At 37.9% G+C, this 25,388-nt stretch overlaps 4 protein-coding genes across 5 annotated transcripts in view; 2 read left to right on the top strand and 2 right to left on the bottom strand.

The window, feature by feature from the left end:
* The window catches only part of LOC129242586 (trafficking protein particle complex subunit 11), a 30,947-nt gene extending 29,112 nt beyond the window's left edge, over positions 1 to 1,835 (top strand). Inside the window, exon 16 of the mRNA XM_054879313.1 lies at positions 1,248 to 1,835. Within this exon, the coding sequence (XP_054735288.1) occupies positions 1,248 to 1,274 (27 nt within the window). The 3' untranslated portion in view covers positions 1,275 to 1,835. The remainder of the gene's footprint in view (positions 1 to 1,247) is intronic.
* Positions 1,171 to 10,396, bottom strand: LOC129242585 (protein hobbit). Its single transcript, XM_054879312.1, has 17 exons — positions 10,232 to 10,396; positions 10,018 to 10,144; positions 9,723 to 9,953; positions 9,419 to 9,580; positions 9,218 to 9,355; positions 8,854 to 9,141; positions 8,631 to 8,774; positions 8,282 to 8,564; positions 7,034 to 8,217; positions 6,832 to 6,975; positions 6,327 to 6,772; positions 5,787 to 6,267; positions 4,695 to 5,727; positions 4,173 to 4,615; positions 3,390 to 4,106; positions 2,399 to 3,319; positions 1,171 to 2,343 (listed from the first exon to the last, which is right to left on the bottom strand). Exons 1-17 carry the CDS (start codon positions 10,282 to 10,284, stop codon positions 2,287 to 2,289), a joined length of 6,852 nt encoding a protein of 2,283 aa, XP_054735287.1. The 5' UTR covers positions 10,285 to 10,396; the 3' UTR covers positions 1,171 to 2,286.
* A 4,652-nt stretch (positions 10,397 to 15,048) lies between these two features.
* Positions 15,049 to 19,540, top strand: LOC129240610 (cell division cycle protein 27 homolog). 2 transcript variants are annotated; one of them, XM_054876519.1, is made up of 5 exons: positions 15,049 to 15,151; positions 15,683 to 15,788; positions 15,853 to 15,928; positions 15,992 to 17,170; positions 17,253 to 19,540. In XM_054876519.1, the coding sequence occupies exons 2-5, from the start codon at positions 15,765 to 15,767 to the stop codon at positions 18,731 to 18,733; spliced, it is 2,760 nt and encodes a 919-aa protein (XP_054732494.1). In that variant the 5' UTR covers positions 15,049 to 15,151; positions 15,683 to 15,764; the 3' UTR covers positions 18,734 to 19,540. The 2 variants fall into 2 exon arrangements, with proteins under 2 accessions (XP_054732494.1, XP_054732493.1); XM_054876518.1 differs by having other exon boundaries at positions 15,049 to 15,609.
* Positions 19,541 to 21,877: 2,337 nt separating this feature from the next.
* LOC129240611 (uncharacterized) lies at positions 21,878 to 23,629 on the bottom strand. Its single transcript, XM_054876521.1, has 2 exons — positions 22,778 to 23,629; positions 21,878 to 22,658 (listed from the first exon to the last, which is right to left on the bottom strand). Exons 1-2 carry the CDS (start codon positions 23,047 to 23,049, stop codon positions 21,965 to 21,967), a joined length of 966 nt encoding a protein of 321 aa, XP_054732496.1. The 5' UTR covers positions 23,050 to 23,629; the 3' UTR covers positions 21,878 to 21,964.
* Between the last annotated feature and the right edge of the window lie 1,759 nt (positions 23,630 to 25,388).

Genomic DNA, 25,388 nt, shown 5'->3' with positions numbered 1-25,388 from the left:
ACTGAAGCGGCTATTCGAGCTATTGTGACTAAATTTAGAACCAAATTTACATTATTGGACAACAAACCACCAACACGCTTACGTAGAGTGCGAACTGAAGAAAATATCGCAGCTGTATAGGTCAGTGTTAATGATGACCATCAATTATCGATTCGTAGCCGTTCGCAGCAATTGGGCCTCAGTTACTCAACAACGTGGAAAATTTTGCGAAAGGATTTAGGTGTGAAGCCTTTCAAAATACAGCTGGTGCAAGAATTGAAGCCGAACGACCTACCGCAACGCAGAATTTTTGGTGAATGGGCTCTTGGAAAGGTGGCCAAAGATCCACTTTTTTATCGAAAAATTGTGTTCAGCGACGAAGCTCATTTTTGGATCAATGGGTACGTAAATAAGCAGAATTGTCGATTTTGGAGTGAATATCAGCCAGTAGAATTGCAAGAGCTACCAATGTATACAGAAAAGGTCACAATTTGGTGCGGTTTATGGGCTGGAGGTATCATTGGACCGTACTTCTTCAAAGATGCAGCGAATCGTAACGTAACTGTGAATGGTGAGCGCTACCCTGAAATGATATCCAACTTTTTTTTGCCCAGAATGCAAGAGCTTGACTTGCACGACATATGGTTTCAGCAAGACGGTGCCACATGCCACACAGCACGCGTAACAATGGACTTGTTGAGAGGCGAGTTCGGTGAACATTTTATTTCACGTTCGGGACCTGTCAATTGGCCACCCAGATCGTGCGATATAACGCTTTTAGATTATTTTTTGTGGGGCTATGTTAAAGCTCATATCTATTCAGACAAGCCTGCTTCAATTAACGCATTGAAAGGCAACATTAAAGCATTTATATGTGAGATACCGGCCGAAACATTGGAAAGAGTATGCCAAAATTGGACTAAGCGGTTGGACCATTGGATGGAAGCGCAGTCGCGGTCAACATTTGCATGAAATAATCTTTAAAGATTAAATTATATGGACTGTACTATCGATTTAAATAAAAATTTCATGCATTTTTCTGAATTTAACGTGTGTTTTTTTAGAAAAACTTTCCTATAACTCTTAAAAAATCACCCTTTGTATTGTGACATATGGCACACGGAAGCCATCTAGCGGAAAACATTCAGAACTTTTTATTTCATCTAATGTTAATCATATAATACTTGCATATATTTTAGTAATACCCACAGGTTTTTTTCATTTATTGTTAATTTCATAATTTCAATTTATCTTTTTATATATTGCAGCCACCACTAAAGCAGCAGCTTAAATAAACTTCGATTACAGTGTAATGATGAGTGTTCAGCCCAAAGGTATGGCTGCTGAATATTTTGGATAAATAGTTTCAAAATGCCGAAGTTGAGGAGTTTAGATATTTGTACCAAACAGAGAGTTTGATATTCCCAAAAAAGTTGGAACATATTCATCCTTGAAGAAATTTGTAAAAATATAGACGTTATTGAAGTTTAGTAATTCTAAAGCAATTTTACTGTAATGCCTCTTAAAATGTTAAATTAAATATTACACAAAGCGTACATACTTAGATAACATTAAATAGACATGTCGTCTGTCAGTATATTTTACATGCCTTCATAGCATTATATTACTTCGTTTTTAAGTTGTTTTTTTTGTGAAAGGGTAATATATATTGCATAAAGTGTGCTAATACATTAGTAATTATAGTAGCTTTAAAGGATATGGTACACTCGTTCGTACTAGCATAATAATGTTGTGTAAAATTAATTAATTTAAATTGTATCTGTGTTAAACAAACCCCAATTCACATTATTAAAACTACAATAAATAAAAGCGTTGCATTTTACTGCACTTGATAATCATTGATGGAATCAACTAGATCATATTAGGATAAGTTGCGGCGTTTCGACTGGAATTATAAAATTTATTATATTCTTAGATTTCCGCCAAAATGTTTCGGAAAAATATTAAGATTTACATGAGCAGAACCAATTTGGAAACACCTCTGAAAGTCGAATTTTTTTATAAATACAATGAGTTTTAAAAATATTTTTCGCAAAAAATAACCTGAGATAATAGCATAGAGTTTAAGACCTTAAAAGTTGCAAAAAGGTTGCTTAAAAATGTTGAAAAATTTTACCAACGGAATCAAATAATGGGTTTTTTGGATGTACATTCAAATCGGTTCATCTCAATTTTATAATTCCGATGAAACAACACTACCGATTTTTTTATATGGAGAGTGATGCACCCCAATGTATGGGGATATGTATAAATTCAGCACTAAAATTGCATAGTAATCTCTTCCTATCACTTATTACTCGAGGTGAATTTAAAAACCCCTCTTCTTTGGCTGCGATTCTCGCTCTGGAATTGAGGGTAATCATTAGTTTGTTTTATGGTAAACTATTCGACCACTCACCAGCAAGCGATTTCCAAACAACATTTTTGCTTTGTCTTCTTCCTGCGGCGACGAACGTTCGCCAGTCGACGTACCTGGCTGACGTCTGTGTATTTGCAATTTTTGTTTAATTGCTTGCGATAAGATCACCCGCCGGCTTACTGATTTCATGGCTAATAGCAAGTCTAGCCAAGTCCAAGTAACATTATGGTACTCAAGTGTTGGTATAACTAGCGAAAAGTCTGTAATATCCTCAAGATTTTTCTCCTTGTTTCCTTTGTAACTTACACGAACAGGCACTTCAGGTATTTTTATATAAATAAATAATTTATTCTTCTCGGCACGCTCCTTCATTTTCTCTACATCATCTTTTTCAATTTTCACATAGAATTCGGAATCTTTGGAACTCTTTTTTGTTTTCGATGGTTTCTTTGAAGACTTCGTTTGTGCTGCAGACGACGAGGAAGAACTCGAAGAATTCTCTTCAATGTCATCAACAGTTTCTGTTTCGGAAGCGTCGCGATCGGGAAAGCAAAACTTCAACATTGTGCTGTAGAATTTTTTTGTGATAGCGATAGTGATGGGCGCTACATTAATTTCAAAATGCTCCTTGACAGAAATACCGCCCACTGGTGGTTTCTCGCGGCAAAAAACTCTCAGCACACGTTTATGTGTATCGATTGGCATATCTTTCTGGATTTCTGTTGGCATTAACACCTCACGATAAATCTCACGCGGAATCAAATTGCTCATACGGATATTGCCCAATTCCAGCAAATGCTCCACAGAATCATCACTCTTTGATTTTTTTGTATACAAAAAGCCACTGAGTACCAAGTCAGATATGCCGATTTGACCATCAGTTTCTGTAAGCCTCCACTGCGCACGTTTGAAACAAATTTCATTTGCACGTACAATAGTTAGGGACTTGTCGGAACGTACCTAGTAGTGTAAAAAAATAACAAAACGTTGGAATCACGATTTCTTAAAATTTTCACTCACATTCACTTACATTCGATATTTTGCTAAGCTGAGAAAGCTGGGTTTCCTTATAACATAATAACATCATATCGAGCTCCTCACTCAATGTGTTCAGTTCCTCTTTGCTCTCGCGGATTTGCAATTGCACGCGTTCGAATTCCTGTCTCAACTCCAGCGTATCACCCTCCTCGGCACGATCCTTACCTATTAGATGTATATCCTTCTCCAACGATCGGATTTTCATTAGCAGACTACGTATCATGGTTTGTTTTTGCTGAATAGGCCGTTTTTGATCCTCCGTAGAGTGAAGTTGCAATTGAAAACGCATGCGTGCCAATTTTTCTAGCGCTTGTTTCCGCTGTGGCTCCACGAAAAGTAACAAATTATTAACAATATCTAGAATCATAGCATATTGCAAGGAGTTCGTGCAGACGTCAAGGTCATGATGCATCAAAGTAAAAGCGTCCACTGGGTCATCTTGTTTTTCCCAAGGCGATAATGTTTCCTCTGATGGCGGCGGCGGCACTTCAGTTATAGTATTTGGATCTATAGTATCGCCATAGCTGACATAAAAGAATTCACATTTACAACGAGACACAATGCGCTGCAGCTGTACAGGCTGAGTTTCTCCCGGATTTTCAATGGACAATGCACCCACTGTCTCAGAGACAACTCCACCCACACTTCGGCCACTACCCACAAGGTGTGGAATGTCTGGTAAATCATTAATCACAGTATCGTCTTTATCCTGAAAATTATTCCTATTACCACAAATAATCTGGCATATACAAAAATTATACTATCACTATCATACCTGAATGTTATCCACAGTAAGCCACATGATCTCTTTTTCAATGAGCGAGTCATCTTCACCAGCGCTAACTGTGGCATAGTACTGCATGCATTCGAGCAGTCCCTTCCAAGTCGTTTTTGACACAAGCGATCTGTCACGCCACACTGGCCTATGAACACGTTGTAAAATCTCGGCTTTAGCAGCACTAATAATCACATAACCAGACGTTTCACAACCCTTAAGTAGCACTTGTGAATTGACCAATGATATTGACCAATTTTCGTGTATCACATCTTGGGCGGAGCAGGCCTGCAAGCCCTGTAACTGTAATTCTCGCGACTGTGTGCTTTGGTCATCGCTATACACGTTGAATTTATGATCGGCTTCAGCTATTAGTTGCTGCAACATCGCAGTTGCATGGCTAGCAGGTTGCACCTTCTTGATAGCGCTATTGGAGTTCGTTACTGAAAACATCAGCAAAGCGTATTTATTAAATTCATGATATTCACCTACAAATTGACACGTGGTGAAATTAATACATACTTGGTAGCACTTCCGTTGGATTATTTGTTAGAGTTATTGTGCTATCGCTGCGTTTGTTTTTCATAACATTGGAATTTGTCTCTTTTCGATAGCTTTTCACTGCTTCCGTCGACAAATTGTTCTTCAACTTTTGAGACTTCATGAATGAATCAAAGAGAGCAAAAGCGACATCCCGATTATTTTTCGTCCACGCTCCTTTAAGGTCATAAACGACCAGTTTATGAGTGGGTGTTGTATTTTTGGTTTTTGTCTCTTCCTCTTGACTGTTCCCGGTTGGAATAAGCGCCTCTCTACCATACGAAACTTTCGCCACACTTAAGAAATAGAATCTCACTATTTTGAAGGCATCCGCAACACTTGCCAAATTTTCTGAACTGCTATCTAATTTTTCGGTGAGTATGCTTTTCAACCAAATCTCAGCGTCGTTCAATTCACAATTCATGTACACTGTGGACCAGTCAGCACGCGGTCTATGAATTAGTCCATCGTCGATGGGACTTAACGATAAACAATACTCCGAGCTAAACGACACCCGACCACCATTTAATTGGAAACCCTTATGCAAGGCGTGAGACATCCAGTAAAGTACTTGAAATCGATGTAAACTCATTTGGAGATTTGCCTTCTTGTAATGCCGACTGAGCTGCTTCTTGCGTGGTCGCACATTATTAAATACCGGGCCGCGTCGCGTTGGACGAGTAACACCTGAAAGAATCAACTTAAGGCTCTCGAACCAACGCAGGGTGCTGCCGTATAGAACCAAGCTGGGAATGTCGATTTCCACCTCCTCACCAAGTTTTGGTTTGGTTTCAAACGAGATCCAAATATTTAAGTTAAGTGAACGGAAGGCACGGAAGGAGTCATGCACTTGATTACTGGAATACTCAGGCAACTTATCGGGCGCGCAAGGCATAACTGCGTGATGGTCGTTTGGATTTGCCAGACAAACCCAGTTCAGCTTAAATGTCAGTTTCAAGTTGGGAAAATGCAATAGACGACAATCATCGTAACGCGAAGCTGTACGTACTGTAATCTGAAATGGGAATCCATGAAACGACATACAAGAAATTTCAAAATTTCAAGAATCTGTACATTTAATTCGCCTTTGAACATGATTTTCGCATTTGTCCACACAATTCCGGCATTGTTCCATGTCAACTCCATTTCCTCAGTGGTATTGTAGGGATCCAGGGAGGCATGCAATAAAACCGTAAATTGCTTAACAATCATTGTTAGCCGACCATGAAAAAGTAAACGCATTTTGTCCCAAAAAGGCAGCGGAGGACTAGGATCTTTTGATGGTGCCGAAATCTTTTCAAAACTAAGGTTACACTGCGCCATAACCGGTTCCCAACAAGGACCAAAAGCGTAGCTGCAAAACTCCAATTCACAATCGAAATCATGGTAAAATTTCAATGATGGCATGCTTCGTTGAACCACATCGGTGCCGAAGGGCTCGCCAACTTCAATGAAAACATCTCGCTTAGCCCGTTTGGACGCTGCTTGCTCAGCACCGCATAAAGTACCAAACAGACGCATTGATTTAACGTAAAACATTGGCTGCGGAAAATCTCTGCACCAAAAAAAAAATAGGTACTTGTCAAATATTCATGTATGCAGCGATCGTCTTACCGTAACATAAATTTCCATTCTGTACAGCTTATATTTACGCTCCGACACCAAAGGGTGGTGAATTCCAAATTTTCTTCTGGCCATGGACTCTCACAGTCTATGTCGCGCATTATTCGGGTTACATTCTCAGTACCATGCACCGATGGATCTGCCATTGCCATTATTTCTACATCGGTCATAATCCATGCCAGCAACCGGGTACGCACAGGACCACTTTCCCTAATTTTTTTCGAGCGTTGAATGTATATTTCGGAATTTTTTTGCACAAGACTTGCATAAAGACTTTCAATTGTGCTGGCTGGTACAAGACAACGTTCCGCGATTTTTTTATCGAAAATGGCTTTACGTTTTATACCCTCTAGATATTCATCCACAAGCAGGACGTAATTGTCACGTAACTTGACTTCAAATGGATCATCGCTGATTTCCAACAAAAACTCTTTTATCTAGAAAAAAAATAAACAACTTTTTTGTACGAAAGACAAATTTAAACGAAAATTATTACTTGTATAACCATATCACTTGGCAACGGCGAGCTAGCTGTAAATGGTTTTTTCTTATAGTTGTGTACCAATTTCAACCATTTAAAATGCGTCACGAACTCGTTTTGTACAGCGTCATAGAAATCGTGGTCATAGGGAAAGATAGCCTGTTTACAAAAAGTAATTTGAAAGCTACTCCCCAATAACTGTATGAATGAAAAATACCTTAAAAGCACCGATTGTGGTAACCCACACTTTGTTTGTGGGCAACACAAAGGTCTCGTAATTTACACGTTCCTGTGTCAACATATCTAATCGTGGTAGTGACTGTACATCTATATCTTTGAGCGTAAATATATGTTGATCATCTATTTTTATGAAAATATTTTCTGCTGATATGAAGTTTCCCTCTTTGTGACTGAAGAACAAATTTTCTACAAACCACTGCACTGTATGCCGTTCAGAAAGCTTTATTTCAAAAGCTGTACTCAACTCAGCGGATAGTTCAATAATCCATTGCCTTTTGTCGTACTCCGATTTTACGTCAAGATTGCGTTGCGGTAAGGCCAGTTCTGTATATAAATCTCTCATATCTCTGGCTAAGGTCAATATGTGCATGTGCAAATTAGAGTTCCACATGGCTTCTGTATTACTAGGAATGTATACCGAAACTTTGTTTTCATTTTTTTCATGCTCAATGCGAATGGTTTTACAACTAGCGAATATGTCGGTAAAATCATTGAGACAAAGTGATGAAGAATTCATCGAACGCATAATAGCCATTTGGAATTCCTCAAATTTGAAACTGGACACTTGCTGCTTACGCGAAAGTGATATATCTGAGAAGCTCAACAGCAAGCAGGCTTGGTGGTGATTTATAAAATAGGCGGTAATATCTTTGATGCGGGCAGAGATGAGTAACTCACTGGATATTGATGTCGTGCCGGGTATTTGCACGCGCAACGGTCGATTTCCCATGCTACTTCCAGTAGAGTTTAGACCTCCATATTGTTTTATGCAGTTAACTGATTTCACAATAAACTCAGCCAGACTCATGCTATATTCGGTCCGTAAGGTGTGAATTGACACCTCCAGTTTTGTGACACTTGCGTACGAACTGAGTTTGACTAGACTGAGCCCCAAAAAGAATGGAGATCCTGGAGAATGTGATTTCTTCAAATTATTGGTATCATTAATAGAATTTCCCAGTGACCACCAGAGAGACTCTATCATAAGCTCGGTACTCCAATGACGCTGATTCAAAATTAAATTTAAAAGTCTATTGCCATAAAGAGAGCTGCGCTTCTCTTCGATTTGCTCCAGTAGGAATCTTGTATGACTCACGCTCATCGCAGCATTTTCATCGTCCAACTTCATTAGAATCGATACGTTCCAAAATTCGGCACAACCTGTACACGCGAAGATTTTTTATATATTTAAGGTCAAAGGAAACTGTTTTACAACATGTCATACCTTTAACAACAATGCGCTTTAATATGCCTTCCAGTAACCCACTATTCGACTGCTTGGATGTTATTAAGTGTGGATCCAACGCGTCATTAGGTGCAGTATAAAAAGTGTTTGCACCTAAGTGTTCCGGCAACGAAAGTTGTTTATGATTTAGATGCAAGGGCTGTGGACTGGTTCGGTGGCGCGACAAAAAGTTGTTATGCACCCAATCATATATCTCACAGTGGTTGTAAATAATTTGGAATGTTTTAAGCTTCACATATAGGTTTAGGATATCGTTTTCCAACTAAAGAAGAAACAAATATTGATTAAATACATTTCGACGGCTGCGTTTAATTACTTTTGTACTTACTACTGAATCAATGGTGAATTGCTCAATAAACAGTAGCTTTTCATATTTGGTATCAATGTCCAAGTGCTGTAGTAAGACTTTGGTAAATAGCGTTGGGAGATGTGCATTCTCATTTAGTGATTTGGAATTGAATTTTCCAGTAATCTAAACGTGATATACAAACACATACATGTGAATAGTAACATATTTGAATGTATGCAATAAACAAAAGTGAGATTCTTACACTAAACAATTGTATTTTTGCACTAAAGTCATTTTGGGAATTTTCTTTCACAGCTGAAAAAGTTGCTGCTTTGATCACAAAATTAAAATTCTTCGGTATTATGGGCGAAATCTTCTGATAAGACTCATTACTAAAACTCTTTCGACGCTGCGTAAGTGAATTGGCAGTACTTCTAACGCGGCTTTCTAAATTTTGTTGTGGCCTTGTACGTTGCTTTGCTTCGCTTAAGAAGTCGTACAAACTACCGTGTATTGTGGAACGCGCATTGTTCATAGCCAAAGAAAGTTTCTAAAACATTGAAGCAAAATGTGCGAAAATAAATAAAATCGGTTTCTAACTCAGAACTAATTTAGTGTTCTCTTACATCTACAGATAGAGGTCCATGAGCAAATAACGTGGCATCCAAGGCAATATCAAAACTAATCTCGCCCAAGCAAGGACGTATCTTATTTAGATTCTCCAATGACTGTCGGCGGGATGGACAATGCCGTAACATTTTCGCCTACAATCAAAGAACATACAAATCGAATAAGAATATTTCCCTGGACAATTTAACTTGGCTTACCTGGGCATCATTTAGAGCTGCATTAACTAACAAAGTTTTAGCGTTGTGAACAATACTTCCATCCAGATGCAGTTCTCTCGCTGTAGCATGAATAAACCATCCCGGGTCAAAATTGTTATTCATAAGCACTACAGAAATGTTGTTTATGTGCATAGCCATAAACTGTGGGAAAATAGAAACACAAAAATTTCCACATGATTTATGCAAAGAATATCTAGTAATTATATCCAGTTTAACTGTAATTCGAAGTTTTTTGAACTGATCCAGATAATTATTGTGTTATTTGAAAAATGTTAGTTCTAACCTGTGCAAAAGTAAGTATACTTGGCGGAACTTTAGCTCGGCGGAAATCGGGCACATCTTTTTCTTCTTCCTGAGATTTGCCATTTGGTCGTTCAGAATCTCGTAGTGCTCCCAAGGTAACGTCATTGCTCTGTATATCTTTGTTTATGCGTATATCACGTATATAGATTGAGAGTAACTTTGTCACTTCTGTGTTAAAGAAGCTGCTGCGAAGACAAATTTCTTCAATTTGCTATAAATTAATGTAATATTTAGTGTGTTCTACATTTTTGTTGTTATGTTATATGTATACTTACGACCATGAATCCGCTTTTACTAACGTCTACATTTCGCAGCGCTAAATAACGTAAGCTAATGCCGCCTATTCGCACTTTTACCTTAAACTTTTTTACTAGATACCAACTAATTCCCTTAGGTAGTATCCTAAATAGCGTTTATAAAAAATATGCGCCAATGATAAGATTTCTTGTTAATGAATCATAACTTTTTGCCACTTATTCATTTACTTACCAGTATGCTAGTAAAAATACTAGCCCAATTATAATTAAGAACTTCAGGAGCATATTAGAAAAATATTCATCACATTTTTTATATTTTTATTCTTTTTGCCACCTTTCACAGATATTTACAAAAATTTTGTTAATCACCCTGAAAATATTGCAGAACTTTGTTGACGTTTCCCTACCTTACAATCAAATCAGCTGTTAGTGTTGCTTATGTCAAGGTAAAACCTTAAAATACAAGGTGCTTTTAACAGTTTTTTACGAAGTTAAAGTTGTGTGCGATTGCGTCTAAATACTGGTACCTAAATTAAGGAAAATCCTAAATTACTGGCAAGAATCGGTAAAGCGGTGAAAACCCGAATAATAACTATGCCTCCATATCCATATTTTTCTTTTTTGCCTCACTTTTCCTCTTCTTTTTGCCGAGTTATTCCCAGGGACGGCACAGTCTTGTATTCTATCACTCTTGGCAGTAGACCAGCTGATTTATTTTACATTTATTTCGCCTTATGCATTAGCAAAAAATAAAATTACGAGTAACCGTTGTTCTATACTACTCTCTTTTATCGTCGCATTCTAAAAGTACATTCACATATGCATTCATTACCAATAAATCCACAAAATTAATCTACCCGTGCACATATGGCAGATTACCTGCAAAATTAGCTGTTCTGAATGGTTTTTTTTTCATAGAAATTATTTTGGTGGAATATTTCGGTGTTTTTGGTTTGTTTAATTATTACTAACGATATGAAGAAAATACAAGGAGAAGGAATAGTTAATGTAATTGCGAAATTGGATGCTAATAATAAACAGTTGGAGGAAATCCGTAAACGATGTTTACTGAGGTTTCAAAAAATTATGACAGCAATACGCATTCGAAATTCGATATTACATTTTATAATATGTAATAAAAGGACACACGTTTATGGGCACACGCTTTTTTCCTGTTATATGGATACATAGTTAATAATACCTAACAAACATTTTATTAGAATTATGTCTACAAATCTGTGAGAGAGAAATTTTGTATGGGAAATCTCGCTTTTTAATTACAGATTGGGAGTTAAGCACGGAAAAGTAGATCATCTACTTATATGTGAGCGTATTATAATATACAAAATCTTGTTGATTTGTTAAAAGTAGCCGAATTTTGCAAGTAAACCATTTCATCACATAAAATCATTTCCTTGGCAACCGATTCTACGTTATCGGAATGACTCGGGTTTTTACTGACTGAGGGCTGCCGCCCTAGTAAACTAGCCATGCCTAGTGTACCGTACCCCACCCCCCATTTATCGTCACAGGAGCAATCCTACGCATCATGTGTGCTCCAAATACTTCTCTTCAGGGCTCGTATCGAACCCAACCCTGGAGCAGAAGTATTATATTGCTCCATATGCCATAAACACCGAACTCCACCTCGGTTAGGTGCAATAAGTGCAACGGGTGGTGCCATCTTAAGATCTACTCAGGCCTTAAATCACATAGGGGGTGGTCCAAACGATATGTGACAACGGGTTGCTCCCGCCGCGTCCTCTGCCTCAACGGCTTCATCGTCAAATGTGCCTACACTTCAAACTGCCGCCAGTAATCAAACCTCATCGGTTAGGAGCCTACCAGTGCAACACAATTCCCTCTCTGATCCACAACCCTTCTGCTCCAATCCCAGCGTGGGGATAAACTAGCAGCTCTTGGTTCCCCGCACAATCTGCTCCGTGTATCAGACCAGAGTTCCCCGGAATCTGGTATCACACTTCATGAGCAGACATGGAATCAAGATAGCTGCGGTCCACGAGACAAAACTGCACACTAGATCCTCCCTGTTTACCAGGGATAGCTATAACGTGACAACGTTCCCACCAGAGTAGTGGACAATTGCAGCAGCTCACCTGACATAACAATTGCTAGCTCTGGCCTGATAAACAGCATAACTGGGCGACCTAAGCTATCGCTTGCATCGGACCACTTGTGACAGCAGAATTTACCGAGGAAACTTTCGCCGCTCTCCCCACCCCTACAGATGTGCGCGTAGGCGAACGCGTATTCCGCAAGGTGCTCACAGCTTCTGTGGCTCGCTTCATACCTGCTGGAAAGATCCGGGACATACGTCCCAATTTCCCAGCTGAAGCAGCTGTTCTAGCGAACGAGCGTGATCATCTACGCCAGGTCGATCCCGTAGAACCTTGCATAAAGGATCCCAATTTGGAGCTCCGGTAACTGGTCATCCAACATAAGCGGACTAAATGGGAAGAACATCTGAAGTCCTGCAACTTCATCTCTGGTGTGAGCAAGCTCTGGTCCACCGTAAGGTCCACTCAGAACAACCGCGGGCTTAAGCAAAACCGCCCTTGCGGGAGGACTGTCCTAGTAGCACTGGATCTAAAGAAACCTTCCGACACTCTCAACCAAGTCCACGGCGACCCTTTTCACCACCTGGAGAAAGGAGGTGAAACTGCAACTTAAGGTAAAAGTTGACTACACACTAATTCCGACTCTTCCCAATCCCAAAATTTTGGGTGTAACCTTCGACAGTTGCTCGCCTTCACTGCGCATAGAACCGCTATTGCCACTTAAGTCCAAAATCACAACAAGGTATTCAATTCGCTTGCCGGCAGCCCGGGGGGGAGGCAAAGAATTGTTGCTATTTAAATGCATTTAAGGTTATAGGACGCCCGGTTCTAAACTATACTGCGCCTGTCTGGACGCCTGGAGCTAGTGGTATATAGTGGATTAAGCTCCAGATCAAGCCAAAACACTGCTATTCAGACAGCGACGGGTTGCCTTCTAATGTCCCCTCTTCAACACCTTCACATTGAGGCCCAGATGCTCCCGGTAAAGGAGCACAATAAACTACTCAGCAAATAGTTTCTACTTGAGTACTACCGCAGCTTTCACCCTTGCAGAGACCTGCTAGAGCCAGAGCCGCCTCCCAGGCACGTCAGGAGACACCTTCTCTATTACGCTGTCGAGATCCAGGTGTTTAGACAGATAATAAACGGCATTCATTGGGAGATCTTTACCACATTCTTAAGCTCCCGACCCTCGAATGTCTTATTCGCAGACCAACCACCACCTACAGCAGATGAAGAGCTCCAGCTTTTCTGTGAGACCCGCAAAACACTGGCACAATTACCTTCTGGACATTGTAGCAGGTTAGACTCCTACTTATCCAGAATTGACCCCGATATACCAAACATATGTCCGGCAAGTGAATGCACCCCGCACTACACTAACCACATTTTCACATGCCCCATCAAACCCGTTCAACTAATACCTGGGCCTACTTTAGATGAGTTAGACGAAGACGACGCTGACAGGGTTTAGCATTGCTGCTAGAGCAACAACAAAACAAACAAAAGGAGGAGAAATTACATCCTTGTGGAAATTCAGTGAATAGCTTGGCAATTTTGGCATTTTTGAGATTCATATTTATAATACAAGGTTGCGTCTTCTGACATAGCTGTATCGTCAGGGTTCATGAATAAATAAACAAAAGGACAGGGATAGGAAGAATAGACGAAAGCAATAGAACGCATACAAACTGCATTTGGAGGCTTTGTATTAATTTGTTCTTTCACAATTTAATACGCGACACTTCATTTCCATTAGTTTGAATCTTAAAAACCACAATATTACCAAGCCATTCACTGAATCTTCACTAACATGTAAGCTCTCACCCTCTTATTTGTTTTGTGTGGGTAAGAAACCTAAAGTCAGACTTGTCAAATCGCGAAAAATATGGTAACTGTTTGTAAGCCGCTACCAAATTTATCGAGGAAGATTTGCTGCTAGCGAGATGGCTATAGCTCATTAGGCCACACTGCCTTGCCAACACACGTAATTTTAGGCAGCTCTCTTCCCGCCTTGCCGACACATGTTCAATTGTACTAGTTGATGCATCTATTCGCCACTTGCTAAGTCTTGGCGAAAGGAGAGACCTTGAGATAAAAACCATTGCTGTATATGGAAACCCTCAAACAGACACAGAGCGCTGCGGTAAAAAGCTATCCGCAATCTGCGCAATCAGAAATGGTCGCACAGTATCAGCAACTAATTGCGGAGTTCTATCGAAGGCATATTCATTAAAAGTGATGGCACTAGACCAAATACAACGTTTTGTACGTTTCATTATCAAAGTATAGTATTGGCAAAGTAGATAACAAAGAATGAATTTGCCTTGTTCCATTCTGGGCTGACAGCAACATGGACACGGCGAAAGAAAAAAATAAGTCAGCTGATTTATCAATACTACCTTTAATAGATTCACCTCAGTTGTATCCGTTTAGAAAGAAGTTTATCAATTTACCATCTGCTCTGCTTGAGGACTTCATAAAAAACTATTAATTTCAAACAAATAATTATTCACCAAGTAATTTAAACTTGTAAGATCTCTCGCTACTTTTCAAAATTATTAATTATTACCAACAAGACATGCAGATGCAGGCATGCATGATTCTGCAACCCAGCAGCATTTTTAGTTGTTTAATTAAAGTTTAACGTATCGATTTTATTTTATTAGTTTCATACATCACAATAGTTGCATATATTTCAAATATGGTATCCAAGGTACATTGACAGGTAGCGGCAGTAGAGTTGCAATATTAATTTTTTTCTATTTATTTGGTCTCCAAATTGTCAAATATTCTTAAGTTACTCTGAACTGTCAAACTTGATTTATATATTTTGACATTCTACTGACCAAAAGCAAAAACAAAACATTTCTCTTGTTGTTTTTGTTCTACTGCTGTTCGTGTTTAATGGGGTTGTATCTCGTTTTTCGTTAATGTGGCAACTCCAAATTATGTGATTGTGGCTGTGCGTTGTCGAAAAACGAAGGGTTTTGCACTCTTTCTTTATACAATACAATTTAGACACCTATAATTTATCATAAATTGGAAAAGTGTAACTGCAAACAATTAGTGAAGTAATTTATACCTACTTGAAGTAATATAATTTAACATGGGTAGTGTGAAAACATTGAGAATGTTAATAACTTAAACATAAGCCCCGTCAATATCGTCTGTCAGCCACAGCCGCCCCGAATCGAAGTTAAAAAAAATTATAAACTTTCTTGCCCAATAGTAATTGAGAGACTTTAAAAATATAGTAAAAATTACATGCCTTTCCATCATAATATTGTCATCCCATTTAAAAGGCTTTAGAAACTAACATTTCGCGATTAGGACTTCACTTGAACACTTATTTCGTGGCAAAGGAATAGATTAACGAAAAGTAAAGGGTAAAATTCCGGTCGTAAACCAGCTCCTTATTGAAAACTCGGAAAATTGCGGCTGCCCTTAAATAACTAAAAAATCTGAAAACCACAAATATTATATATCTAAATATTTATAAGTGCCCAAAAAAGGTTTTGCATGCGTAGAGGTACATAATTACTCTTGGAATAATATAAAGAAACTGAATAATTTTATACTCTTACCACACTGTTTTGATCCAGAATTGGTGCACAAAAAGGAGCTAAAGATCAAGTAAATGCAAAGCGTTTGCCAATACAGTCTGGGATAAGTAACATATACAGCATGATTATACAGGAGCCTGTTCAGGTAATATATACTTTCTTCTCCTATTTAGAAAATGTAATAAAATACATCTTTCTTATTTTTTAAGGCCGCCATATGGCACTGCCTAAATTTTTATGATTTCAAAGACGCTATTTTTCTCTCTGAGCGCCTGTGTTGCGAAGGTAAATAATATAATAATTACCAAATATCTTACAAATTTATACTACTCATTTTATCAATTGCAGTTGAAACGGATGAAACCATTTTCCTACTTGCTACTAGTTATTACAGATCAAATCTAATACACCAAGCTTATTGGTTACTCAAAGATAAAGCGCGTCGTTCACCACATTGTCGATTTTTGCAGGCAAAATGTGCTTACCATCTAAAGAAGTATGCGGAATCTGAATGTGTTTTGGTAAATGGTGGCTTTGGCGACATAAAAAACCTGGAGGACATTGCGAAAGATTTTGGGGAAATAGCATGTTTCGTTCTGCAGTTAATTGCCCAAATTTGTGCGAAAACAGAAAGAAACAAAATTGCAGCAGATGCTCTTCGCCGTGCCCTAAAACTAAACCCCTTTATGTGGCAAACGTTTTCAGATCTGTGTCATATGGGTGAATATGTTGATCCTGCAACCACGTTTCAAATCACCAACACAGATGTCTTTAATACATGCCAAGGCACTGCAAGCTCTAACTCACTGGTTCTTTATGGAAACGGTGCGCAAAATATATCACTAAATGATAGTCACTATTTAAGTAGCCTTGGCAACAGTAACCAAAATTTGGATATATTAATGAATAGTATAAATAATAGTTCAAATAACGTACTATGCACACCAGTTGAACAACAGTTGCAATCACAACAACAGCCAAGCAACGTAACCACCCAGAGTTTTATTACCCCTATCAATAATGGCAACAACTTGAACAATTCCATGTCCGTTTTAAGAGGAGTTATAACAACAGGTAGTAATTTACAAAACTCTGGATTGATGATGCTGGAAGACACACCATTATCTACCATTAGTAACAGCTTCGATCAAACTGGTTTGAATACGGTGCAAAATGTTGGTAGTGGAGTTTGTTCTCCATTTCGCAGGCAAATCAAATTTCTCTCGGCGAACTCTCTAACACCGAGCTTTGGCGTATTACCCCTATACAGCCCTTCTGGTGGGGATTCCTCCTTTGTTGGTACTGGTCATACACAAGCTAACATAAGTGTCTTGAATACGCCTTCTCCACAAACTTTAATGGAAGCTAATCAGGAGCCTCCAATAATTAGAAAGAAGATAAAGAGTCACGTAGGTAATCTTATAACTCGTAAAGAAAGTGGTTCCGCTTCAAACAAGCCTGCTGTTTTCACCCAAACGGGCAATGTTACTCCACGTACTCCCAATAACCAAGGCGGCGTATCATCAGGTAAACACATAATAAAAGTTTTGAAATGAAATTATTGTTGCTTAAATATATATATTTAAAAATTGTGTTATTGTAATTGCAGCTTCACTGATTCCCAACGCTGCTGTAAGACGCAGTTCCCGTTTGTTTAGTAATAGCGCATACTCTGTAAAGGAAAACAACAAGTCTCCAAATATTACGAGTAATGAGTTTGCACTGCCTCGTTGTCCAGCTCGAAAAACAAAGACTCGCATGCCAAAAATTTGTTTGAATAATGAACTGGTCGAGGATAAAAGTGTTAATATAAATGCAGACAAAATTAACGAAAAGAATGCACGTAAAGAGAAAGAAAAGATTGAAACAATAACATCTGAGACCTGTCAAAATCGTTCCATTGAAGACACCAAAGTTTTATTAAATAATAGTTTGAATAACGCACAAACGATGGCACACCACGTACTAACTCTCAAGAAGCAGTCAGCCGATGGCTTAATGGCATTGCTACGTGATTTAGGGGAAGGCTATAAACTGCTAACACTTTACCAATGTAAAGCAGCCATCAAACATTTTGAAAATAACATACCAAAGCACCATCTGTGCTCGAGCTGGGTTCAATCAGTTATTGGATTGGCCCACTATGAATTGCGAGAATATGAATCTGCGGTTTCCGTGTTTAAAGATATACACGAAGCGGAACAGTATCGCTTAGATTACATGGAGATATACTCATCCTCACTTTGGCATTTGCAAAAGGAAGTGGACTTATCAGCTCTAGCGCAGGATTTGATAAATCAGGATAAGACCTCGCCAGTCACATGGTGCGTGGCTGGCAATTGCTTTTCATTGCACAAGGAGCACGAGACGGCAATTAAGTTCTTCAAACGCGCCGTTCAGGTGGATCCTGATTTTGTTTACAGCTATACGCTGCTTGGCCATGAGCTCGTCCTAACTGAAGAGTTGGACAAGGCAGCCGACTATTTCCACGCCGCAGTATCCCGAGATCCACGACACTATAATGCGTGGTTTGGTATGGGCACTATATATTCGAAACAAGAGAAATACGAATTGGCGGAATTGTATTACATTAAAGCGTTAAAGATCAATCCACAAAACTCAGTAATATTGGTTCATATTGGCGCAATGCAATATTTTATGCAGAAAAAGGAGCAGGCGCTGCAGACTCTAAACACGGCAGCAATGTTGGATCCGAAAAACCCATTGGCGCGTTTTCACCGAGGTTCAATTTACTTCTCACTAGGAAAACATCAAGAGGCATTGCGCGAACTGGAAGAGCTGAAGGAGGTGGTGCCAAAAGAGTCTGTAGTATTTTATTTAATTGGAAAGATCCATAAGACCTTGGGAAATGTAGATTCAGCACTTATGCACTTTAGTTGGGCAACCGATCTTGATCCCAAGGGTGCAAACAACCAACTTAGGGACGCATTTGACTCGGCAGTGGTGCCCATGTTTAGTCCTGCTAGAAATGATCAAAGCGTGGACGCAGATCAAGAGCCGACATCAGAGCGTTCGGATGACTCGACACAAGCACAGCAGGACATTAACTATGATAGTGACGCTTACTGAATTGTCGGCCGGATGTAAGTTTTCCACCCGCACTTGGTAGTGTGAAAAGTGCAAAAAAGCAAAGGTGAAACCAATTGATTTGTTAATGCCTTTGTGTGTGTACTCGTAATATTGAGTGCTTCTTTTTTCGGTTTTTGTAGACCGTAAACAAATAAACGCAAAAAAGACGAGAAATAAAAGAAAAAAATATAATTATAAATTGTCCCCTCCTTGGAAAAATAAGCAGTAATATCAACTTTGCTAAACGAAAGGAAAAGCAGGCAAAAATACATGAACGTCCGGCAGGATAGGCTGGTATTATTGTGAAATTAATTATTTATATACACATAAACCGGCATATTTTCAAGTTAAGTTTATTTAAAGTTTGGTTTATTCTTTCTTTTTACAAATGGGTGGGAGCTGATCTCGGCTGCACTAATTTGCCGCAAAGTTAATTGAACATCTATGTGCATTTTATTCAAAAAAATTATTTATGCTTCCTGTTCAATTGACTCACAAAAAATTAAAAGAATGAAACAAATTGTTAATTGCAATAAACTAAGTCCCTATTTGGAATTAATTACAGTTCTTAACTGTTGTGGCATACTTAGTATTATGCAATATTAGTTTATGAAACATTTCGAATCTTTTAAGGAATTTGTAAATATTTCTAGTTTACAATTTATTATTTAAGGAATATTTGGTTTTTCATGGCTAAATATACTCGTACATACAATTGTGAGCCGTTGCTGCTGGTGGGGCTATTAGCTTAAGAATATCAATGCGAAGAAATATTACATAAAACAACATTCAAGTTAATAAGTTTCATTCAATTGTTTTAAATAGTCGGTTAACGGTAAATAACGATTGGAACTATGTAAGTTTGTCGTCGTTGTCAAAGGAGAATAGGACCGGAAGTAAGTTATTTAAATAAATACAAAGCAAGAACTATGAAAAAACAAAACGAGTATTGGTGAGCTTGTTTTTAAATATTTTTTTTTTTTTTTTTTTTTTTTTCAGAAAAGAAAACTACCTTTCTATTTTTTCACCAAGAGCTTGCAGAGAGTGGAGCTGAAAAAATATCTTTGCTGATGACGCTCGTGTCTAGAATGATTTTACGATTTATATACTGCACACACCCAAGTTTCAATTGGTGCGAGAATGAAAAATATTTTCATCGACGGTACACAAATAGGGTTCCCCGACTGAACCATTGGATGTGATCGAACAGAAGTAGGCTTTAAATGGCACTCGCCGAGAGTCCCTAATTATTGCAGACCAGACATCACCTGGTTCATTAGACTCGCATTACTCAGGCACAATTACATTCTGGGTACTGTGGCAGGTTAAATCGACCCCTGTCCTTCTGGTCCCGTCTCGACGAGACAGCTCGATTTCTTGGCCTACCGTTAAATGATATTGACGACGATAATAATAGATGGTTTACCGCTCGTAAGCAGAGACTTAAGCAACTCATAACAATGCCTAAAGGCATGTTCCCGCGACAGTCGGTTCTACGTAACCGGAACGACCCGGATTTATATCCGGCCATGGACTGTCACTTCTGCAGCATTCCTAGTATAGGGTTTTTCAGTAAGAGCGCTTCAACTTTTGAACCTTTTTGAATAAAACACAAACGGTTTGACTTTTTTAACTTAATTTTTTTTTATTATCGAGTTTGAACATATACATTTAAGTATGCAATTCGATTTCTTTTGCATTACCACCGCGTGCACGTTTTACGAAGTCAAATCGTTGAACCCAATTTTCGACCACTCTTTTGCATAAATCGGCCGAAATTCCAGCAATTTCGCATTCAATATTGGCTCTGAGCTCACAAATCGTCGCCGGCTTGTTACTGTAGACCAATGACTTCACATAACCCCAAAACGGGACGGCTTGTTAAATGGACCGTAAAATGGCCGTAATGCTCTTAAAGTAGCAGCAACAGAACGATTATTTTCATAAAAAATTTGCACGATTTGCAATCGTTGCTCAAGTGTGTAGCGTTCCATGATGAAATGTATACTAATGAAGTTTACAAATGACAAGCGAAAAATAAAAAATATTGCGTCGTTCGCCCTCCCTATCCGAAAAAAGTTGAAGCGCACCTATTGAATAACCCAATATATGCACGGGGAATGGCTATGCTGCTACAACAACAATGCCTAAAGGCAAACTAAGAATGCTCACGGGCTTAATATACTGACTTGACTGACTACTACTGTTTCTGTGACCAATCGCCAGAAACTCGCAATACACCTTCTCGAAAGTGATGTTTTAGCGAGAAGAAAACTTAGATATCACTGCTGGAAGAAAGGCACATACGGGCAGCCCAACCCAGCTCCATCTTATTAAGAGAGCTGGGTTCGGATAAAGCACTGTTGTGAGTAGAACACAAGCGATGAGATTCAGGTGGCCATCAGCAAAGTAAATTAGTCCCGACGGTATAAACATTTTAATGTTGAAAAATATTAATCGAACAAGAGTAGCTTACATCACAGCACTTAGTGTCATAAATACGCTAACTTAAATAAAACCGCCCCCAAATCTTTAAACAGAGGAGGATAAAGTAAAAGGTGCGCGGCGGAGTCTAATAAGTGATCCCATATTCATAAAAATATAATTTCCCAATCTCCATTTAAATAAGCATTTTTTAGAAAGATCTAAAAATTCCAATCTACAGAGTGTAAAACAATAATACTTATGAATGTATATCCTTTTCATTATCTATGCTAAATTATAAACATACATATGTAAAGGGTTTTTCAATTGGCGCGGGTCGATTTTGGCGCCCTGTGGCAGCCATTTTGTTTTGGTGACATCTGTCAAATCTTTTGTTTATTATTCAGTTGGTTATGCCAAATCATCATGGCAAGTTACACGATTGAACAGCACGTTCAAATGATAAAACTTTATTATCAAAATGAGTGTTCATTAACGCAAACGTTGCGCACATTGCGCCCATTTTTCGGTAGACGTGGTGGCCCTTCCAATTTCTTATGGCTCATATTGAACCATATGAACCTAGACGACATGTGGTTCCAGCAGGATGGCGCTACGTGCCACACAGCAAACGTCATTTTATTTCATTTCAACATCTACCCGCCCTTATTGAAAAACCCTTTATATAGATAGAATATTAGATTTTATTTGTAGCATTAATTCATCAAAATTCATATAGAGAAAAGCAACGTAGGAACTGAATGGATGATGACATATTTTCTTAGTGATTATTTTTCATTTTATTTGTTATTCTTCACTATTCTCAACTAGATTTACAAGATCTGCTTCAGGTTGAAAAGCAAGAATTACTTTTTTTAAAGTTTCTGTATCCAATTGCATTATCTTCTGGACCAAATTATGCAAATAATCGTATTCAATATTTAATACAAATGCCAAGATTTGTAAGTGTACAAGTCGCATACGATAAACAGTTTTATCTAGTTTTAAAATGTCGCGTATATCATAGCAACCGAATACTTCTCGTACCGAGTCTGGCAAGGAAAGCGTTGATGTTGATGAATCAAAATCGAGAGATTGTGTTATATCTGGTGTCTGAAATTGACTTTTTGTTTGTACGCTCATCTCTCCCGTCGAGACAGACTTCAATTGTGGTGGTGGATTCATTAATATGTCTGAATTGTTTTGATGGGAAAAATGGGTGGGATACAATGGAGGTAATAGAGAATATGTATTTGATTGAATATTCATTCTTTGAATATTTGGATTGTAACAATAGAAGTCATCATTTAGTAATGGTTGAGTGCTTGTTTCATTTTTAATTAATGGCTTTCTTAAGGGGTTCAAATAATTGTCAATTGGTATGGTAGAAGCCCTTGTTTTACTGTTACGTACAACAGCCGAGCGACTTCTTTTATATTGCTGTGCAGTTTTCGGTCGGACAACACACCTTTTTCTTCCTCTTCCAGCAAATACTGAGAGTCTATAAATACATAGTTATCGCAAAATATTAAACTTTTTCATTTCTCGTAGTTTAAGTATATTTTTAGGCTATCATAGTTAGATTTTAAAATAATAGTGTCAAAATTTTAGCATTCTTACCCTGGCTTTAGACTCGACTGTTTTGATATTAAAGTATTTTCATCCCCACCGTTACTAAACTTTTGAATTCCTTCCTCATTCTCAATTTTAAGTTTTGAACTGTTGGTTGCAATATCGGACTTGCACATAAGTTCTTCTTGAGGGAACTGAAGTAAGCCTTCTTCATTTTTCATATTTCCGTTATCTGTACTTCCTTTTTGTATTTGAATGGCCACGGGCGTTTTTTGAGAAAGCGACGTATTTTTCTTAATTAGGCGTGTTGACCGACGCATTTTTAAGAAAGAAATTATTCTTTATATTCAAAAATAATTTATGAAGCTACAAAATAACGTTTTTACTCCGCTATGTATAACGGCTACAAAATACTTACACAGAGTTTTCACTAAAGCAGATCTAAACGAAATAAAAAGGGGTGTTCGGCAATGATGATATTTTAAGTACAGTTTTTTGTAAGTACTTTTTCTGTCGATTTTGGAACAATTTTTAATGTTGAAAATAAAGTTTCCGCCGTAGGATATATGAATATGTATTCCCCAATATCTTTCGAATAGGTATTTTATCTTAACCTCGTGGAACGTTTGTATTACACTTAGTCAAAAGTACAACTTCGAAAAAGGTACTTTTTTCGGTAACTTAGTACAATTTTAAAATCTTAGATTTCTTCATTGGTGTTTAAATCGAGCTCGATGAATTTTCAATTTGGCATTCGGGATTACTTTCTATGTATTTTGTTTTTGTAAAATTTCCGAATACCGAGTAAACTTAACCGAGATGGCATTTCGTCAGCTGTTTTGAGTTTACGTCCTCTTTATATACTTGCTTGTATTTTAACTGCAGCAAGATATTCAAAATTATATGTTTATTTTATTTGGGCTTTTTTTTATTTTTGTTCACTCTGAAGAAATTAAATCAGACTTAGAAAGTTTACCGAGCTAGTGAGTACTCATTTGTAATGTTACCTAACTCAAAATATTCCTACTGAGAAGCTAAATGAGGTGTGATTAACTACTCGGTGCGGCTCTCCTTTAAGGGATTATAAAATCTAAAAATATACATGCGAATTAAAATGTGTAAAAATTGTTTTCAATTTAATTTATAATGATATAACTATATTAATATTACTCTGGTAAACCCTGGCCGCCGCTGTGGTCTTTTTGGTATCTTGACCATGCAGCAACATGTCCTGGTACATATTTTTCTTGTACCATGACAAATCGTGACAATTCAAACGTTTATATATCTCCAGGTTCTCATATCACGATTTTGTTTCCTTCAGAAAATACTCCTTGTATTCGTTCATCCATACGGGAGCGTCACGTAATGATTTGTGCTTCATGGTATCCTTACCATCGAGCGCTGTCCCACACGCAAACAGGGATATATTTTTATAGTGCCAGACACGAAAGGATATTTCAATATTTTCACCACCCCAGATATCTATTCCGTCTTCGTAAGCACCAATGTGTGTGAAATACTGTCGATTCATCGCAAATAAGCCACAAGCCATTGTTGATATTTTAAATGGACGTTTAAAATCTTGCCTAAGATCCATTGTCATGAAACCCCCAATTGAAGCCACCACGCACCAAAGGACTTGTGTTGTAATCAAACGTATCGAGACTAATCAAATGCATAACTGTTACTGCTATAGTAGAGTTTTCTTGGTTCACTGCATGGTAAAGAGGTTCAGCCCATTGCTGCTTGACTTCAATTTGTGAGCCCAGGAACACAAGCACATCGCCTTCCGCAGCATCTGCACCTACCATTCGTGAACGTATAAATCTCTCACTAGCTCTAGCTATAACCAAGATCTGGAACATAAATTGAAACACAAGAGACAACAATATTTCATACTCGTAGCAACGTTTTAAAATACTTACACATAAAAATTGTTGATTTTGTTGAACATCGTTTCTAACTGAAGGTGGTTTGTTAAATCCTTTGTCCCTTATAAATGTAAGAAATAAATAAATATGTATATAAATAAAGCGAATTAGCCTTGTCACAAATTTTTGACAGAAGTGCCAAGGCGAATTAATCAGCTGTTCTAATGATATCACCTTATATACAAGAATAATAGAGAAACATATTACGCCTTCCGAATTCGCCGTATCGCAAGAGCGGATGAATAAGCAAACAAAAGGAAGGGGAATTACTTACTTGTGAAGAAAAAGAGTAGACGAAAGCAATGGCACCAACCAATTATACGGAATTATACACCGCATATAAACGTAAACAAACTGCATTTGGAGACTTCATATTAAATTGTGCTTTCACAATTTAACATACGACACTTCGCTTTGATTAGTTTAATTGTTTGATTAATTTAAATCTTACAAATCACAAAACTACCAGCTATTCACTGAATTTTTACAAACACGTAATTTTTCCTACTTTTGTTTGTTATGTTCGTTTGTTTTGTATTGCTAACTGAGCTGACGTTAGACTTGTCAAAATCGCGAAAACAAAGTAACTGTTTTTTAGTGGCGTCACCATAGAACTCAATTAAGGCGAATTTTATATTATATATGTAGATACGCCTTGGGCAGCACCTTAACAAAAGTTGTTATCGATGTATCTCATCTTTTCCGATACTCAATATATCGTTAAT

The sequence above is a fragment of the Anastrepha obliqua genome, chromosome 3 (genome assembly GCF_027943255.1).
Source record: "Anastrepha obliqua isolate idAnaObli1 chromosome 3, idAnaObli1_1.0, whole genome shotgun sequence".
NCBI lineage: Eukaryota > Metazoa > Arthropoda > Insecta > Diptera > Tephritidae > Anastrepha > Anastrepha obliqua.
This window is presented reverse-complemented; position numbering and strand designations above follow the sequence as displayed.

Bases quoted from the DNA above. Each gene is read 5' to 3' on its own strand.
- LOC129242585 (XM_054879312.1), bottom strand. From the start codon at position 10,284: ATGCTCCTGAAGTTCTTAATTATAATTGGGCTAGTATTTTTACTAGCA. The intron at 9,581-9,722 runs GTTAGAACTAAC...ATTTTCCCACAG, and splicing joins GTATACTTACTTTTGCACAG to TTTATGGCTATGCACATAAA. The intron at 3,320-3,389 runs GTAAGTGAATGT...TTACACTACTAG, and splicing joins AGCTTAGCAAAATATCGAAT to GTACGTTCCGACAAGTCCCT.
- LOC129240610 (XM_054876519.1), top strand. From the start codon at position 15,765: ATGATTATACAGGAGCCTGTTCAG. The intron at 15,929-15,991 runs GTAAATAATATA...TATCAATTGCAG, and splicing joins TGAGCGCCTGTGTTGCGAAG to TTGAAACGGATGAAACCATT. The intron at 17,171-17,252 runs GTAAACACATAA...TTGTAATTGCAG, and splicing joins CCAAGGCGGCGTATCATCAG to CTTCACTGATTCCCAACGCT.
- LOC129240611 (XM_054876521.1), bottom strand. From the start codon at position 23,049: ATGCGTCGGTCAACACGCCTAATTAAGAAAAATACGTCGCTTTCTCAA. The intron at 22,659-22,777 runs GTAAGAATGCTA...ATGTATTTATAG, and splicing joins CAGTCGAGTCTAAAGCCAGG to ACTCTCAGTATTTGCTGGAA.